This window comes from Colletes gigas, unplaced genomic scaffold (genome assembly GCF_013123115.1).
Source record: "Colletes gigas isolate AHSC1104 unplaced genomic scaffold, ASM1312311v1 Colletes_gigas_Sc00025, whole genome shotgun sequence".
In the NCBI taxonomy this organism is placed as follows: domain Eukaryota; kingdom Metazoa; phylum Arthropoda; class Insecta; order Hymenoptera; family Colletidae; genus Colletes; species Colletes gigas.
The window spans coordinates 10,668-30,495 of NW_025106654.1; the positions used below are offsets into that span (position 1 = coordinate 10,668).

At 40.5% G+C, this 19,828-nt stretch overlaps 2 protein-coding genes across 3 annotated transcripts in view; both read left to right on the forward strand.

Moving 5' to 3' along the window:
* Nucleotides 1–13,290: 13,290 nt before the first annotated feature.
* LOC122401499 lies at nt 13,291–15,066 on the forward strand. The gene has a single exon (XM_043403666.1). It carries the CDS (start codon nt 13,918–13,920, stop codon nt 14,482–14,484), a length of 567 nt encoding a protein of 188 aa, XP_043259601.1. The 5' UTR covers nt 13,291–13,917; the 3' UTR covers nt 14,485–15,066.
* A 201-nt stretch (nt 15,067–15,267) lies between these two features.
* The window catches only part of LOC122401501 (paternally-expressed gene 3 protein-like), a 268,898-nt gene continuing 264,337 nt past the window's right edge, over nt 15,268–19,828 (forward strand). For both annotated transcript variants that reach the window (XM_043403675.1, XM_043403674.1), the window contains exon 1: nt 15,268–15,629. In XM_043403675.1, coding sequence (XP_043259610.1) covers nt 15,608–15,629 — 22 coding nt within the window. In that variant the 5' untranslated portion in view covers nt 15,268–15,607. The remainder of the gene's footprint in view (nt 15,630–19,828) is intronic.

Genomic DNA, 19,828 nt, shown 5'->3' on the forward strand with positions numbered 1-19,828 from the left:
AATAAACGCGGGCGAAACATAAGAAGATGGAACTTTTCGAGTCTCTGAACGTTCGTTTACTTAAAGGCAGAATTTGTCATGAACACGCAAGGCTATTCACCGTAAAGTCATTGAAAATATTGTAAGATATTCATGAAAATCATCTATAGCGATCTCTGTTGCGTCGTGACAGAAGATATCCTTTTTTGGAATGAAAAGTAATCTACATACTCGAATAGCAATACGTGGGGCCTACGTCGAGACATTTGTATCGATCGATAGGAGGTTTAGATTTGTTGACGATCTATATTGCGCTTTTGTTGTATTTCCTTCGACCGGCACGTGATGTTGAGCCTCGAACGGTCTTATGCATTCTTAAAGGAACCAATCACATCGAAGGGATATAGCACGGTCGACGGTCTGTCAATCGAAGCTACCATCCCTTAAAAAATAAATTCTCGTTTATTTACGTGACTGTCATCGTGCGTAAATTTCGTAAAAATTCGTTAACGAAATTAACGCGTCGTGGAAATTTCGTTCGCTAATAAACCGTACGCGCGAGGCGTGATAACAGGAAGCTCGCCTTGGGTTTCGCCCTTGTTAAGGGATATCCTTGTTCGCTACAATAATACCTCGAGTTTTATGGCAACTAATTTGTTATATATCGGGTTCGAGCGTTGTTGTTGAATCAGGGCAACGCGTGTCTAGATTCTTAATCGATTCGATTAACCAACGTTTATTAATGTAATTCGATTCTATGCATTCCTTTCACGTGCCATCATAATGCCGTGTTTCCCTGCGTGCATCCGGACCGTAATAAACCACGGCATCGATCGGGCGCGACTTGAAATATGTGATTTTCCATCGCGCTTAACGAATCCGATTTTCTGGCCACGGTTTTCCACAGATACGCCGCGCACGGTCCCTTGTTTCGCGTTACACGACACACGCGAATGCATTTCGCATTATTGTTACAAAGTTATCGCGTTACTTCCCGTCGACGTTCTCCCCTGCACAGTGCACCATTCCTGGGCGACGCTTGTAGTCGTACAATATTCATTGTAAGACGAGCTTAGAGATAGTTAGGTGCAACTAACGTGCATAAAGTTTCCTCGCGAAATCATCACATATGGGAACCGTTTATTACGAAACTGATTCCGAGTACGTTTGTCCTTTGCTTCGAGAGGGAAAAGGTTTTGCATTTCCATCGATTAAAAAGTATGGATTAGATGGACTCGTACGTTTGGTAATGAATATACCAGTTTTTAAATATATCTTGATTTTGTTTACGCAGAATTTTTCTTCAGAAATTTTGCTCCTCGAGAGGATAGAGTAATTATATACTTTAGCGATTCCTCACCAATTTCAATGACCTTCAAATATGTTGTCAAGGTCACTGTTATGAAGATTTTTTCTTTATACATGTTACCGCCGCTCGCCCTTTATTTTCGAGATATTTGCAAAAATAATTTTATGCCTGAATTAGCCTGTGGTTGAGTTGGGGATAAAAAAATTAAACTTTATTCTTTACTGTTGTTATTATTATCGTTATTATTAACAGAAATTGGAAAAATGTCTGTAATTATATAAAAAATAACTTCATTTTGAGGACTTGTAATAAGGTACTCAATAATCACTGATGCCAAGTATAATAATCAAAATGCGACTGTAAATACTGAACAGATTCGTGAAATACCGTATCTGTAACTGCTTACAAACATAGTGTCATGTAAAATTTCAATCATAATATTTACACCATATCAACTTGGTACAAACCAATATTCAAATACCAGTATACAAATAATGTATACTATGTCAAGCTAATATCGGATAATATAAACAAAGAAAATTGAAATAGAAAATGGATGCATGGTCGACCGCCTTACGGCGGCCGGTATAAGAAAATCTAACCCAGACCTAATCCATTATATTAGTTACTAGGTAGAATAGTTAGGTTTAAGTAAGGTTTAGGTTAGACTTCTTTATGCTACTCAAATCGAGTTTTTAAGCATATCCGTTATACGCATTCATTGCCGGTCGCCTCGATGTATCTATAGAAACAATAAACAATCGGCGATTCAACGCTTACACACACGCTGCCACAGTCACGTACGTATAGACAGAATTCATTGTAGTAGTAGCGATCTTTTTGACGAAAAATCTCGGAAACTAAGGCCGAGCGGCGGTTATATGTATAGAGAAAAAATCTTCATAACAGTGACCTTGTCAACATATTTCAAGGTCATCGAAATTGATGAGGAATCGCTAAAGTAAATAATTACCGAGGATCGAGGTATTATTTTCATCTAGCGGTAAATTGTACTTACCGCGATGGAGATGGTTCAATGTCGATCAATGATGGATAGACGTCATAATGTAGCGACTGCTGTCCTCGTCGGGATAGATGTCTGGGAATATATTAGGTGTACAAATGAATAATCCAAATTATCTTAAGCAGCTATGAAATCAAGTTTAAAGTCAATAGATTTTCCCGCTCTTTTGCGGTCATATAGTGTTGACATATAGCTAGTTAAAACAAAAGATAGTTTAGCGGAAGGCCCAACATAACCTTCAAATGTATTCAATTCGTTAGAGTCGAAAATGGCAACAGATAAGGTGCATATCCGACACTGCATTCTTTACGAATTCCAACAAGGGAAAAATGCTGCAAGAGCATGCGAATCGATTTGTTCCTTTATCAGTGAAGGTGTTGTATCGTATGATGTGTGCGCATTTTGGTTTAAGCGGTTTAAAGGCGGTGATTTGTGTCTAATCGACAAACAACGCCCTGGAGGCTCTCGGAAGTGCGACAACGATGATTTGGAACAACTGCTCGCTGAGAATGCGGCACAAACGCAAAAAGAATTTGCAGAACAGTTAGGTGTAATTCAGCAACCGATTTCCAAATGCCTACGTGAGATGGGACAGATTCAGAAAGAAGGAAAATGGGTTCCACGTGAACTCACTGCAACCAACAAAAATCAACGAGTGGCAGCGTGTCTTTCTCTTCTCAATAAGCAGCGTCGAAAGTCTTTCTTGTGGAAAATCGTTATGGGCGATGAGAAGTGGATACACTATGACAATCCGAAACGCAGAAAGTCATGGGTAAATCCCGGCGAAGCATCAACATCGGTTGCAAAACCCAATCGCTTCGAAAAGAAGGTTCTTCTCTGCATTTGGTGGGATATCAAGGGCGTGGTTTATTAGGAGTTGTTGGAATCGGGATGAAACAGTTACTGCGGACTGCTACCAACGTCAATTAATCTGTTTGAGTCAAGCATTGGGACGAAAACGTCCAGTGAAATTGTTGCATGATAACACCAGGCCACATATTGCTTCCTATATAAAAGACACCATAATGAGTCTTGGCTGGGACGTCTTGCAGCACCCGGCGTATTCACCAGACATTGCTCCATCCGATTATCACCTGTTCCGGTCGATGCAACACGCCTTATCCAATATGCATTTCCAATCAGTGGATGAGATCCGAAAATGGCTTGACGACTTTATCAGGTCCAAAAACGTAAAATTTTTCCGAAATGGAATTCATTAGCTGCCTGAAAGATGGCTTAAAATTATAGAAAGTAACGGCGAATACTTTGATCGAACAATTCAATTTACTTTCTTTTAAAATAAACATTGAATGTGGCTGAAAAAATTGGATTATTTATTTGTACACCTAATAGTAATGGAATGTTATATATGCCCAATTAATGGATGACGTGTAACTTAGAATGGTGGCATTGGCGATCTTTTCGTGTCAACATTAACGAAACTGGCAGCCCGGCTAATCGATACGGTTACCACTACTAAATGGCACCTTTTGCGTCTCGTAATAGCCCACGTAGGTAGATATTTCATAAATCGTAGATGAAGCAGCGGCAAACCATGATTTATGATCGGTTGTGTTCTAAATTCGTGAAATTCTTTGATAGAGATTACTTTGCTTTTACGTAGGAGCGAATGTATTAATAGAAAGTACGTTGCTATTAATAAGAACGACGTATAAATACTTTATTAGTCAAATTTAAAGTACATCGTAGAAACGTTGAAAATTGGATTCCCGTCAAAATACTAAGAGAGTCTCGTAGGAATACTGAATATATTTTTCAAAATTAGGGTTGGAACAATTTTTCACGAGAGCAGGATCTAAAAATTACAACATATATCCTTTAACTAATGACCAGGTGTGCACATACGCTGTGAATAATGCTCACTGCACATTCGTATAAGTTACGAACGCTTGTGTGTATTTCCCAGGAGTTTGAACCTCTTCTGCATCTCACTTTTCTATTTTCACTAACAAAAAGCCCGCGTTCATCGACTCCGAGAATTTTAAGAAAAAAAAATATTTGAATTTATAAATTGGATAAGTAATAGTTTAAGTAATAATTCTCTTAGTAACTATTCGTTTCTATTTTCTGATTCGTATAAAAAGCTTTCACGATCTCCTACGTAAAAGCACATAAAAAAAGCACAAAATAAATTTGTAGAAAATTATCGAAGCCACTGATGGTTATATCTAAATAAATTTTTATATAGACTTTGGCAGATGTAGAACAAACATATTTGTTGTATACAAAGCATTATACTATACGTAGTGTCGATCTATAATTTAAGCGAATTTAGCAAAAATACCGCAGTAATATCTGAGGTAATTTGCGTACAAATTAGTACCGAATAGGAAATATAAGATAAGCCATCTTAAGCGAGTCAATTTTGGCAACTCTCCCGTACAATGCATTACAGGGGAAAACGAAAGATTGGTCGCTGGTTAAGAAGAATGCAGAACCACGGGTAAAGGGATTGTGGTTAGTGTCGATTAACTTTTACTCTGTCGTAGGTTTTACGAAGATTGATTAAAACGTCTGACCTAATACGAGTTCGATTCCTTTTATTTCTGATCTTTCTTTCATCCATTTATACCCCTATCGCGTTTCATGACTATGCTATCCGTAAGTGCACGTTTTCATGCTGACGGATCGATTCTATTGACTGTTTTTGTTGCATGAATCGGTGCTCGCGTATCAAAACGAAGTCACGGGTAATAACGATCGTTGCATTTTCTTGTCTCAACATTTTCCGTTACGATTAGCTCGGTAAACACGTCGATGTCAGCAAAGGTTTTCGTAATAAGTAGACTGCGGATATTTATGCATTTATGGGAAATTTTAATCCTCAAAAAACTACAGAATGCATTTAATATGCAAAAATGTAAGAAATACTTAAAGTAAGATACGAATTATTATATTTAGGGGTTAAGACAGCTCTCTGCGAAGCTTCCGTTTCATTAATTCTATTAATAAAAATGTGAATTTGCATAAAGATCCGCAGTCTAGTAATAAGGATTACGCGAATGGTCAACATATCCGAGCGTGGATTTCTAGCATGCCCAAGGAGTTCATAAGGGTTCGATACACACCGGGAACGATTCAATTATGATGAAATAGATTCAGGCGACTTTAGACCTCTCCTGGCGCTGTGGTATGTATTTGGAATTGTGTTAGCAATTCTGTAGGGGTCAGGAAGGATTGGTGTGGTTGGATGTAGGCCAGACGAGCCAGAGTTACTTTTGGTAGTTTATTTTTTCTACCAAGTTGAAATGGATTCTGGCCTATAAATATATTAAGCTCTTTTAAGGCGAGACTGAATACGTCAAAGAATCTTTTATCGTGCATTATTCATATATATGTTCTTAAAGATGAAGTTTTTGCTCGAATGAATATTTATTCGGAATTTTATATCGGTTTCATGCTATATTTTTTTTTAAAGTCCATGTTACGAAGTCAGTCCGTGTTCTTGGCAAAATCATTCCACTCTGTTTTTGGGTTGTTAAATTTTATGAACGTTTCAAAGCTGACAAAATAACATCGTGCTTATGAAAAGAACGAAGACATCGTGTTCCCACTTTTTAGCTCACTTCCGGTTTATTTATTTCGCTGTTTATCGAATCGTTCTTTGTCCTGGGAAATATTAAATTTGTTTGGAATAAAGTCTGGATTACACGTAGCATTTCGTTTATCCGCATTGTCGTACAAAACGTGAATTATAAATGTCGCGCTTGCATATCTGCGTGGGTCGATATTTACTTTTATCGTCGCGGAGCTTTTGTATCAAGCATACGTTTCTAGACGGGGAAATCGTTGCAAAACCGTTCGTTGGAATTTATAAAAATTTCCATTTAGTCCTACGCATCTTACTTTGTTTTGCATCATATCAGTTTCTGCGGAATCCTTAGTATCTGCGTAGAACCAACAAAACGCTTGTGTATCGCAAACACCCTCAAAAACAACGTCGCGCAGAACCACTGACAATCAAATTACTAAATAAAGCTGTAACAAGAGCGGTTACTCCATTCAAGGAAAAGGCAACGTATCACAATGGAACCCAGGGAAATCAGCGGAAGAAACTTCCCTGGCAAAGTTTCGTCAAGTTGGATGAAGAAAATGAACGTAGCGCGGTTTCTATCGCAAGTTTCAGTCTTGCGGAAGACCACTTGGAACCTGCTTCGAATATTAATCAATTTCTTTGTACAACTTCGTACCTATAATTCGTCATAGCGTTGTATGTAAGATCTATTATGAATTTTACTTCAACGTTTCTATTTTCCGTTGCATTCTCGAAATAATTTTATTATTTTCAATCGGAAATCTTGTTTTCTATACGATTACTGCGTATTATGGCAGCAAAAGTAACAACAGATCAATAACGTAAAAGTTCTTCCTGTTTCGCTTTTAATATTCCAACGACGAATCGAACGTTATTCAATCATGAAAATTTTGTACGATCGTTTTTTAGGAGCCAGTAAACATCACACTTGTACACTTTACGGTTTCGAGTTTATATGGAAACTAGATATCGTGGTGACACGCGTACCGTTCGACGCAATGGTTGGCGCGTGATAAAAATAGATAGAAATAAGACGTTTCGAAGTGGTAGTTGGGGACAGAAGGGGGCGTTTGTATATTACGTCATTCTTGCACTTAGGACGGCAGACGTGGGCGAATGATCAGATGTCGGGGCAGGAGTTGAGAGAGGATCCGGATAAAATGGTTTTCGTGTGATGCCTGAAACGAGTAAGACGGCCACCAACACGACGCATTGAAAGCGAGCCACAAAAGTTCCGCTTTTCTTCGACCGTATACCGAGACTACTTTTCGGAAATATTTTTCTCCATACGGGCCACGAGGTCCAGCGAGCCTGTTATGTATTTATACAGGGTGTCCCACGCAACGGGAACAGGCTATACCTCCTAAACGGTTGGGAATAGAAAAATATGTTATAAGTCAAAGTTAAATGGTATCAGACAATGCGTAATATGTAACTAATATTATGCATTTTTGTGCATTGATGCATCGGAAAAATGCAACTGCACTCCATTTTTAAAATGGAAACCTATATTTTTTACTACACCAGTCGATGTAGTTTCTTGTGCTCTACATATAAGTACTAACATACTTATGCCCCAAACTTATTCGTTAAGAAGTTATCGAAGGTTAAAATTCTCCGAATCCATTACAATGTTTCTGTTGCTTTACAATGTTTATACTGTCTTACAATGTTTTGCGGCTGCTAATACTAGTCACTGTAAGGTTAAGATTTAGCAAATTTAGGTGCACATTTAGGTGCAGTTTAGCAAATCAAAATGGTATCGAGAAACGTATCCCAATCGGCAACAGCCCTAGCGTTCAGTATTTTTACAAACTGGAGTCCAATTTGCGTCAATACGGGTCTTTCCTCAAACCAAAACGCGACGTGCCCTAACCAGTTGTTAAAGATGAAGGTAGTGTAACAGTAGTGCTGGCGAACGTCGAATTAAATCCACATGCGTCTGTGAGAGATCTGGCTAGAGAATGTGGAATTTCAAAATCCTCGGTTCAACGTATTCTAAGAACGCAGAACTTTTATTCCTATCGGTTTTCCGTTGGGCAAACATTGCGGCCTGGAGACGAAATTCGAAGAACGAATTGTTGTCGATATTTCTTACCGCGTATTCAGGTAAATGAAAATTTTGTATTTCAAATTCTGTGGACAGACGAGGCGACATTTACAAACAATGGGATGTTCAATCGACATAATGAACATACATGGTCCGTTGAAAATCCACGCCTCAGAAGGAACACTAATAATCAAATACGGCTCAGTGTAAATGTTTGGTGTGGAATTTTTGACAAATGGATTATTGGTCCACATTTCTTTAACGGAACATTGACTGGTCAAAGGTGCCTAAACTTTCTGGAATCCGACCTACCAGTTCTCTTCCACGATACAGAGATTCCTCTAAGTGTACGGTAAAACATGAGGTACTTTCAACAAGAAATATCCAAAATAACGGAAAGAGACATCAGGAACGCATTGCGCAACATCAAGAAACGGATGGAAAGATGCTTGGACTGCAATGGAGGACCGTTCGAACACTTGTTGTAACGTAAGTACTCCGGAACGCTTGCTGAGAGACCGAAATAATTCAGAGAATTTTTATTTTCGAATAAGTTTAGGACATAAGTATGTTAGTACTTTTATGTAGAGCATAAGAAACTACATCGACTGGTGTAGTCAAAAATATAGGTTTTCATTTTAAAAATGGAGTGCAGTTGCATTTTTCTGATGCACAAATGCACAAAAGTGCATAAAATTAGTTGCATATTACGCATCGTCTGATACCATTTATCTTTGACTTATAACATATTTTTCTATTCCCAACCGTTTAGGTTCCCAACTGTTCCAGTTGCGTGGGACACCCTGTATACCGGTTCCACTATATTCGGTTCGCTGATCATTGCCTATAGATACGAAATTATACGAAATACGAAATGGAATCCGAGCCGGAACACCGAAAAGAATTCGCAACACAATGTTTCGTAACGGATATTAATTGATTGTATTGTACTTCCTATTAGTTAACGATTCGATAGTCTCGTCAAACTGCAATAAGGACATATTACAGGGAAAACACGAGAAAATTTCTTCCTCCATTTTTTAATACGAGGAAATTAATGTTGAAAAAGTCGTGAATGCATGTCGAGTTTCACTTACAATTAGCTAACATGTCCGACTATTATTCGTTTTTTCTACTTATATTATTGTTTGTTAGTATGATATTACCTGTATTCTGTTGATACTATTTCCTAGCTAGATCAGAATCAGTTGAAACAGATAATATCGTTCCACCAATAATGTTTTCACAAAAATAAGTAGAAATATCGACCAATGGCCAGACACGCTAATCAAGTTCTCGAAATTTATACATTAACGGATGTTTGCGGAAAAAATCTCCTATGAAAAAATTGTGTAGCATATTTTCGATTAACTTTCTTGCGTTCAATGACATCAGTAACGTAACCAGAAATTCTGGGTCCCGTAGTCTAAAATCTACTTAGATTAAACAAGATACTCGTATTTGCTAATTATTACAGACCACATATTTACGTGAAAAGATAATTGCTTTTCGTTTGTTGTATAGTCAGGGCCCGTGTAATTCTGCACTCTGTTCAAGAATTCTATGTAAAGACTACATTAGCGTGCACGGGTATATCGAGGGTACTGTGCACAGAGTATCTCTTATTGATATCACGACGGAGTAGAAGTCTATTTATAACTCCCGCCGTTAAATTACCACACATCACATTGGCATTGTTCCTTTTTAAAGTTGATTTATCGGAAGCGCGCGGTACGTAACACACTGCACTTACATGGAATGTTGCATACGCCACATAAATATTTATTTTCTATTTATAGCCGGTTGCTAACTTCACGACGCGATACGAATATTCTTTCGTTTGTAGTTTTCAGACGGGAACGTAATATTTCAATAGCCGGTGGTACACGGTTGCTCGTGTCGTATAACGCGGTGTAACACGTTCCACGAGATCGAGTAGGTTTAGGAACTGTATGGTCAGACATGTCAGTAACTACATAGCAACGTATTGTCGTATCCGAGGATACGAGCTAGTAGTATTACCACGGAGTAAGCGAAACGATTTCACAGTAGTACAAGTCAGCATTCGACGCGTGTGCCAGCCAGGGAGTAATGAACCTGTTACTGATACTTCAGTATCGTAGATCTGCTTACCTCCGTCTATATATCAGTTGATTTAAGCCGGATTTTCGAAGGGAATTATAGAACGTAACTGAAAATATCGTTTCCAGACGAAATTATTCGTAGGAGATTTTCAGAAAGTTTTCTATCACGATCGTATCGAGAATATCATTAGTCCAGCGGATGATACACCGTTCTATTTCGGATGCCATTCGCAAGAACTGAAAATTCCAGACGTTGCGTGTCCCCCGGCTCGTTCAACTTTATATTACGGTCGCTTCTCACGCGAGCTAAGAACGCTTTACGTGCGATTGTACGAACAAACCAATTCTCTACCTAAAATGCGCGTGTATTTTGGGTCTAAAACGCGAACGGTGTTATACGTTGTTCGTTGTACGAAGAAACCGTGTTTAAAGATTGCTGTTCAAGATGCGATAGCTTCAGATTTTATACGAAGGTTGATCTTCTTGTTTGCAAAACTTCCGTAGACAGGATACGTTATGGAAACTCGGTTGAAACGATCCAAGGCATTGAGATTTCACAGAAGTTACCTGTACGAACGAATTATTTTGAGTGTAAAGTGTGATGCGTGTTATAAGTTGTTCGTTACATGGTTTGTGTTTAACCATAGAGTACTCTGTTGAGGTCTCGGAAATTCCAGTTCGTAAATATTACTTTATAACTAGTAAATGCACAGCACCTGATGCATGTGCTTTTGTATACCTTTCAAGTAACTCACGGTGAATGCACTCCAATGTCTTCATATCCAGTGTGTTGTATATATTGTAAAGTAAAGAGATAGTTGAATCCGCAAGTCTCTACTAGAGCACGTTGTTTATTTCGATCAAAGTGTAGGTGTAAGAAATTTATACACGTACATTCAACCTTGTCATCGAAGTAGTATTCTTACTCATAGATTATTTATATTACAGTATAGAGAAAATTTCCAATACATGGAAAGCAGAATGAACTTCTCAAGAACATGAATGAAACAAATATACGTTGACATAAATGTAAAATGGCTATCTGCGAGAAACGAATATTTCACGGTTGTCCGATTATGTATTTATATTTCCACTTTACTTTAGAAGACTTTGTTCTGTATCTGACAAATTTCCTTACCTTTACGAGTGCAATATCAATGGGCAAATAACATTAGTAATGTATTTACGAGAGCCATATATTGGTCAGAAAATTGCATCATACAAAATCAAGAAAGCATATCACTTGTATTTATGTAAGTTTTGTTTGGTGTCACGTGAAATCCACTGGTGCATCAATGATACAATTTCTAGGTCAAGTACCAAATGGTTAAAGATCGTTGTTCATAAGCAGGTAGCTTCGGATTTAACACGATGGTTATACTTCTTTTCAGACGATTTCTTTGGGTACATTAAATTAAAGAAGCATCTTAAAACGTTCCACGATATCGTGAGTTCAAGAGAAGTCACTCGTATTTTAAACGTAAAGAACGAACGATGCCCCACTTTATTTGTTGTAGGAATAAATTGTAATTAAAGATTATTATTTAAAATAAGACAGCTAGGGCTTTGATACGGAAGTTAATTTCATTACTAAAAAAAATTTCTTATGTAGGTTGCAGTAAGGAATACGACTGAAGTGATTCATGATACCGTGAATTCAAGCAATTCAACGAATCTTCTATCTAAAATGCGCAGGTTCGATGCATTTCGAGCTGAAAACATGAACGATGTTATACGTTGGTCGTTGTATGAAAGAACTGTGTTTAGAGATTTCTATTCAAAACGAAATATCTTTGGGTTCGACGTGGTCTTCTTCTGTAGAATCTTGAAATCAAGGCTCCTATTTTATTCAGATATTATTGATAATAGCTTTCTCAAACTTTTTTTATTTATGTGTTCTGGTAAAGTAATATTTATTTATACACCATTCGCATACTTTTATATTATTTGTTCGATAAGAATGATGTCTTTGGTGCGTCAAAGGCTTGGTTTCTGCCTATATTGATTAACTTGTTATTTATTTTAATCTTCTAATTCAGAAGTATTACCTTAATTCCGTAATTCGAAATTCTTAACGATAGTATTTATTTAATTCGTGAATTGTTTTTGTTTTTATATTTATTCTTCGAATCTAATTACAAGTGATATTAAACTTGGATTCCATTGCGACTTGTGACTCGCAATGGTTCCATCTGTGCAAGCAATCGTGTGCACCAAAATGAAGTTTGCTACAGAAACTCGGTGATTAGTTTAATTGTATAAGATCTTTCATGAAATGCAAATGAGGATATAATAGCATAGAGAGTCATCTTTCTGTTAGATCTTCGAGCGTTTTGAATTTTACGGTTATCTTATAATTCCCACGTTGTCACCAATTTTTCGTATTCGAAACAAAAGTTTCATGTAAATGAAAAGAAAAAAACAGTGGTTTTTTGAAGATCCAGAGTAGAATACCCGCTTAACGCGAAGGTTAATCATCGTTTAGGAGTATTTCTTTAAGCAGAGCGTATTAACGAGCTCGGGTGAAACTATTCACTATATTGCGAATTCAAAAGAAGCTACTCGTCCCTGGTGGCTCGACGCGTCTTAAATCGATTTCATAACACCGGGAAATTAATTGAAACGCGGGAGGAAACCACTCGAACACCTTTTCCCGAGGCTTGTGCTCGTTTGCAGAGATAGCGGCGGAACTACTGCCCCGTGCATTAGAACGCCAGAATAAACGAAGCGCTCGAGCGGAAACCAAAGGAACGAACCCATTAAAGATACAGATTCCGAACTCGAACGCGTGCCTCATTTAATCAATTTCTCGTGTAACGTTCCACGTGGGGATTCCTGTATGCGAAAGGCGTTTAAACTCTATCTGGCACGATGCCTATCGCAATAATTAACAGCGTGTACGCGCGTCTGCGTATTGCATCGAGGGAATAAAACGACGAAAAATATGATAGAAACGAGGTCCGAGGTCGGTTGATCCACGACGGTACGGAGTAACGTCGCGGAATAGTCCGAGAAGAGGGTCGACCGAGCATCAATCGAGCGTGTAATCGTCGACAGAAACGTCGAATTAGAAATGAGGAAACAATCGGAGCGAAATGCACGGCAGTTACGCGAGGACAGCCGAAAGGGGTGGCTGATTCGTGGTCGCTCGTCGAAACGATCGGCCACGGTCGACGTAGTTCGCGTACCATCGGCGACACAGCGCCGGCGCTATGCAACCTACTTGACGTAGCAAGATGGCGGCGGCGTGTCGGAGGCGTCTCCGTCCGCACAGTGCTCGACGTCGAGCAGTCCGCGTACGTTCGCAACAACGTTTGACCGCATTAATGTGGCCGTGCATCCGGAGCACCGCACACGTCCGCGGCCACGGTGCAATCTCGTCGATCGCACCGTAAATCGCCAACAATCAGAGAAAACGACGCGCGATACAACGGGACGTCGCGATCAACGCGACCACCGCGATATACATAGGAGCCAAAGTGTGAACTCGATCGTCCCGTTCGCGACGTTCCTCGTTGATTTCATTGTGGTGCGTGCTACTCCTTCTTCCCTGTGCTCCCCTCACGTCCCCCTCGTACTTCCTCTTTCCTTTTTCCCTCCGTTTTTCTCACTCTTTTGTTTAACAAACCCCGATCTGAACGTGCCTCTGGCACAACCAGTCATCCGCAAGCTCTGCCCGCACGCACACATACGCCTCGCGTGTTCCTTATTTCTTCTTTTCTTTCCACCCCCACTCGTCTAGTTTGTTCCGTGTCCGTTCCGTGTTCCCCTCTTTATCTCTGATCGCGGTGAAATGCCCGTAACCGGTCGTGGCTCGCGACGACGACGAAGACGAGGCGGCTGTCGTTGGTGCACGGTTCCTTGACGAGCACGGGATACGTGCAAACCGGCGCATGCACTGCAGCCCCTGCTACTATGATAATAACGAGAAAGGTGGCACGGTGGGCGCTCCTCCTGAAGCGAGAGGCGCTCGGCCGAACCTACGGTGCACAAAAGCGGTCAGAACAAGCACCCCGCGTTGCAACGGCGATGCTGCCCCGTTCCGGCCGGGTAGATGACAACATCGACACCGACACCGACACCGACACCGTGGCCACCGACCTGCGGAGGACCAGCAGCTGCGTCGCGCTGGCGCTGCCGTTCCCATACTACTATCGCTACTGCCCTCGTGCTGGCATCGCCGTCTCTCTGTTAAACCTGGACCGCCGCACGCTCGCTAAAGACCACGAGGACGACTCGTTGCTGCCGATAGCGAGGATCGACGACGACACGCAGCGAGCGGCACCGACGGCTACGACTACGACTCCAGCAGAATCGACCGAACCGAACACGGCGGAGCAACAGGAAGCAGCGGTACACGGCGAACAGGAACGCGCGAACGCGCCGAGAGGATTAGAAGAGGAGGTTACGGTGCTCGCGAGCGTGGACAGCAGCCGCCTTAACCGGCATAATAACGTGCCAGGTGCACGATTTTGCGCGTGACCAACAGCCCCTACGCTGTTACGACGAGTCGACGATAATCGCGGGTGCGATTCGTGCGGTACCGGTTAGCGCGTAACGGTTACGAGTGAAACGGGACGATCCTCGTGCACGACAGTGAAATCGCGACGAATTAACGCGTCGATCGCCGTTTTGCGATCGGGGTCCAGCTCAGACGAGCTTCATATTACGGAGATATAACTCTCTCTCTCCCTCTCTCTCTCTCTCTCCCTCCCTCTCTCTCTCTCTCTCTCAGTCTCTCCCTTTCTCACTGTACGGGAATTACGGAACGAAGTACGCGCGTGATCTCGTATCGTGGATATAAGCACAGTGTGTTTCTTTCTTTCTTTTTTTTTTGAACAAGAGTGCGCGTGTAGAGAAGTTTGACGGGTTCGAGTACCCGTGGCACGACCGCGAATTTTTGAGAAGGTTCGTCGGCGAAGAGGAAGAGAGGTTACGTGTCTCGTTGTTGACGGTGCACGCGTGCCGATCGACGACGGAGAAACTCCGGTCGTTCGTTAAAGGACACGCTGTGAACGCGTTGTCGAACGAGGAAGAAGCATAGAATACACACATACACACACACAGAGGAATAATAATAAAAAAAAAGAAAAAAAAAAAGCAGAACAAAAGAACGGGAGAAGTGTGATATCGACTGCCCGTTGCATTTGTACTCCTGCTCTGAAATTTCGATTCGTGTAGCGCCATATCGCGACACATATATACATATTGTATCTTTCTCTATCTGTTTGTCTGTCTGTCTGTTTCTCTTTCTCTCTTCTTCTATTTCCCTTACTCTGTAATATTTACATATATATACATACGTATTATATACATACATACATATATATATATATACGAGTACATATATGCACGTATAAACACACGCGTGTCCCGTATTCGCACGTTATACGTGGTACCAGGCGCACAGTGCGAAAGAAAATAGTAATATCGGTGCGGAAAAGGGGGTTGTACCGTCGTATACGCGAGTGTGCTCCTTCGATCCGGCGTGTCTCGTTATATAGCTGCATCACTTTCCTACGGATCTCCACGCCGCGTCAAGTGCCGCTCGGCCAATTAAGCGAAACTCTCAGCGTTAAGCCGATCTACCCGAAGATCTTCGAACATGTCGCTGCTCAGCGTCACGGGTGAGTCTTTCTGCCTCTTATTTCGCTCTTTCCTTTTTCCGCGATATTTGAGGACGCCGGCTCCAAACGACCGAACGAGCACGTCACCCTTTATTCGATTAAATTATTCGCGACACTTGCTCCACAAGATTACTCAAATTTCTACTAAATTTTTATTTCTGTTCGATTTCGTAAATATATATTTTAAAATAAGCAGGATAAATATTTCTATATTAATTTCAGCTCGATAAAGGGCATCTACGATAAGGCAAACAGATTGACCTTTAGTTTGGGGTTATTCTTAAAACAAGCTTTATTTGATACCATTTTATTAAATTAAGCAGTTGCCTCATTATTTTTGAAGGACCACATGGAACAATAAAAGAAAAAGTATATATCGGGACTACGTGATGATAAAGATGAGACACGAACACACGTTAAAGAATGGTTAGTCGTGAATGAAACGTTATTAACGCGAAATATAAAATGTTGTACGCATCTTATTACATATCGTGTAATTGAGGTTAAAGTTTTGCAACGAAATTTTGATATCAAAGTTTTTGAAAATTGCTGTAGTTGTTTTTGGGATAACGTTGCGGCCGTTAATTAAGATATTTTCTTCCGCGCCGGTTTATTCGAAATCTCCTGGAAGACCGTGAAATACAGTCATAGAGCTGGCGATAAAGTAAGGTTAGAGCACTGTGCAAGGATGGCTGCCTCGAAACGTCCCGAATATTTTACAGCGCCCTCGTCAGATTTAAAACTTTTCCTTGCCTTTTTTGAATAAGCTGTTTGAGGGAAGCGAATGATCCTAAGCAGGGTTGCAGATATACATAAGCGTTTGAACGATGGTGCTGTAGCGAGAAAAAAATTTCCGAGATGCACAGATGGAACGTTAATTGATGAACAGTTTAATTATGTTAGCGCTGAAGATAACGGCCGACTCGTCTACGGTGTGCTTCAAGCATAGAAACACATTTAGTTACGTATTTTTCTGAGACGTTGCTGCAAACGATAACAAACGATAATGGAGCTAAATTTCTTTTTATGTAGCTATTATTCAGCGAATAAAAGTTCGAATTCTAGTTTATATTTCTAGTAAATTTCATTTTTATTTCAAATAACTAGCATTTCTTTCTGCAGTTCTTGGACGTTTTTCTACCCTTTTTGCGGGTTGCACCTGCAGCGGTACTTGACATGCATTTCGCAATCTCATACTCTGCTTTCTATATACTTCTATATATAGAATATACAACCGTATATTTTTTAATTATAATTTAGATAACTATTTTCTTAATGTAAACGAATGAAAAATTTGTACACTGTAAAGTTACAGGTATTTGAAATATTTCAGGGTAACCTTTTTACTGTACAAATACGTTAGAAGTAGAACAGGAAATAATTGTTAGTTACATTTGCGTGCGAATTTATAATTAATCCGACAAACTCGCAATGTTTGCTCTGGTTTGTAATTTTCGCTTATTCTTATCTATTCATTCTTCTCTGTTGAATTCCACGAATGAGTTCTACTTGGAAAACATTTCTCAGGTGAATAAATTACGTATCTAGATACCAGAGCTGCTTTCCAGCGAATAAAAAAGATACGAAACGCACAGCAAATGTCTTCAGTGCGCGAAGATATTTGCTTAGCAAACAACCGAGTACAAGCGCGGAGAATAAGTTTGAAAAATTATAGAAATTCTATAACGGTTCAATGGCCGTTGCCTTCGTTCTCCGCGGATATTTTGATTAAAAAAGTGTAAGCGGTACGAATTATTTTGCAACTTTAAATTACACTGCGACTCTCACGCGATAGCAATTACTAAAATGACCAAAGTTGGAAATTACGTTTCGGACAACGAGGGTCGGTACCAGGTAGATAGGATGTCCTTTTTATTGGAAAACCATTCGAAGATGGGGGATAGAGGGAACTAGGAGTAGTGTTAAGTGTCGACGTGATATTTTCATTGGTATCGAGTAACACGATCGGGTTAACCTTTCTTTATTTTTGCAAGTAGATGTCAGAAATTGTTCTCCTCTGTTTGATTACTTCTTGAATATAGCTTAATGAATAATTACTCACGCTTCGGTTATCGATCAGTCTGCCTTTATTTAATTAGTTTCAACGATCTTACCTTACTAAGAATTTATCGCATTAGACGGATTTCCACGTCAGTCACGTACTAAATTTGAAATTGTAAGTTCTGAAACAGAGGTCAACGAACTCTAATCCCGTTCGTAGACCGGAGTATATATCGAGCTATTATTTAGTCTTTGTTTTCTTTTCGATATACAGATTAATATCATTTCTCAATATATTGGAGTGGCATTAACTTCACGACGAAATATTTGGGATTTTCTCTCTATTCCGACTTTTGTATTCAGGCTCACGTAGTCCGGTTATTGAACGATTTAACCCAGTAGTAGAGACCACCGAGAGAAGAGTTACTGGAAAAGATATTTCTGGGTTAGTCATGCTCGGCCATTGACCACTGCCGATACTCTCTAATGTATCTTTCCAAATATACTGTGAACTTTTGCTTGCATTCATGTCTATGTATAGACGTTCCTTATGCTTTGCCGGATAGAAGGAGAACAAAGTTCATGCACGGTTCTTAGAAAATCACGTAAATCGAAACCCATTAAAAAATTGCAAATAATACGTTTTCTCCGCTTCTGTTATTTTCGGCGGACGAATATTCGAAATCCGTATTTATACCGTGTGCCGTAGCTGTGTTTGTTTTTTGACGGTTCGCTTAAATCAGAGGCGCCTATGTTTTGTCACGATAAACCAATTTTCCGAGCAATTTGCACCAGCTACTGCAATTTAAGCACGTTCGAACTGTATGACATCGTGGTATCAGTGACATTAGAGAAATCACGCCCGTGACCGAAGGCGCTTCTGGTTAATTCGAGGCAGATAGAAGTCAGCGCGAAGGCAATCAACCGCGGTCGATAAAATTCTCTCCTCGTCGCGCTTTCCGTAGAAAAATCAATGCTGACACACCATGGCTGTAAGGAAATATCCCGAGCAATCTTTTCGAGGAACGGCACGAGCCGAACGCTAAGGACGTATTGACCAAACGGCGGTATAGAAGTAATTCCCGATGGTTCTTTTATCTCTGTCCCATATCTAGCCATAAATATCGTACGGTCTTCCTGTTCATCTAGTCACGTAGTCGCACGTGCACGGGCCGCGCGTAGGTGTATTCAGGTGGTAACGTTCCTCCGACAGTACGCAGTCGGTATACACTGATAACAAAGCGCATGAGTGTTCGTCTATGGCTACGGGACACCGAGAGAGGAGAAAGAGGAGAGCATAGTGCAACGGTTGACCCCGGTACACGGGGTCATTCCCTTCTTCAACCACCGCCAACCCCCCACGCCCATCCGGTTCTACCGTTCACCTACCGTCCCTACTACCGCTGCTCTTCCCACCCCTTCTCGTCCTCGTATCCTCCACCGACGCTGCCATCACGACCACGCAACTCCACTCTCCTCTCGTTCGCCCGGCCAGCGACGTAGCTACGAGGTGCTACGGGAACGTAAACTCCTGTGCATACATTGGCCGACAGGAACGATCTTTAGCTCCACCTAGATCTTCCTTTGCCTGTCAGTCTGGAAGACGGGTAATAACTTGCCAGATGTTTGATTTATGGTAATGTTGATGGCAATGGACTCTAACGTGTACCGATATACCTCTACTCGCCTGCCGGAGCTAATGACCGAACTCGTAGCACCTGGAGGAGTCGGTTGATTCACCCTTCGATGGCCTGAAATTTTGCTCCCATCGCGTCGACACTGACTTGGATCAAACGAACTTTTTTCCCCCCATTTATTTGCTGACTACTTTCACGACTCTAGTATCGGTCGCTTGGATATATTTTGGGACAGAAACATATTTGATTTAGTTTTCTAATTTAATATTTGGTCTCCGTATAGAGCTATTTCGGCACGAAAAATGCATTCCAAATTACTTCCCCCCACGGGGCTTCGATTTATTCGATTATTCGTATCCCGATTTAAGCCGGTAAATTGAGATCCAGGCTTATCGTAAATTGGAATAATTCCCCAAAAATAGCGAATCTCTATTTCTGTTTATTAGTTACAAAGCAAAGACTTGAACGTCGGATCCGGAAATGGTTTCTCTTTGGACTTGAAAAGTACAACGGACCGACGAGTACGAGAGCCGATATATTTTTCCGCACATTGATTTTCTT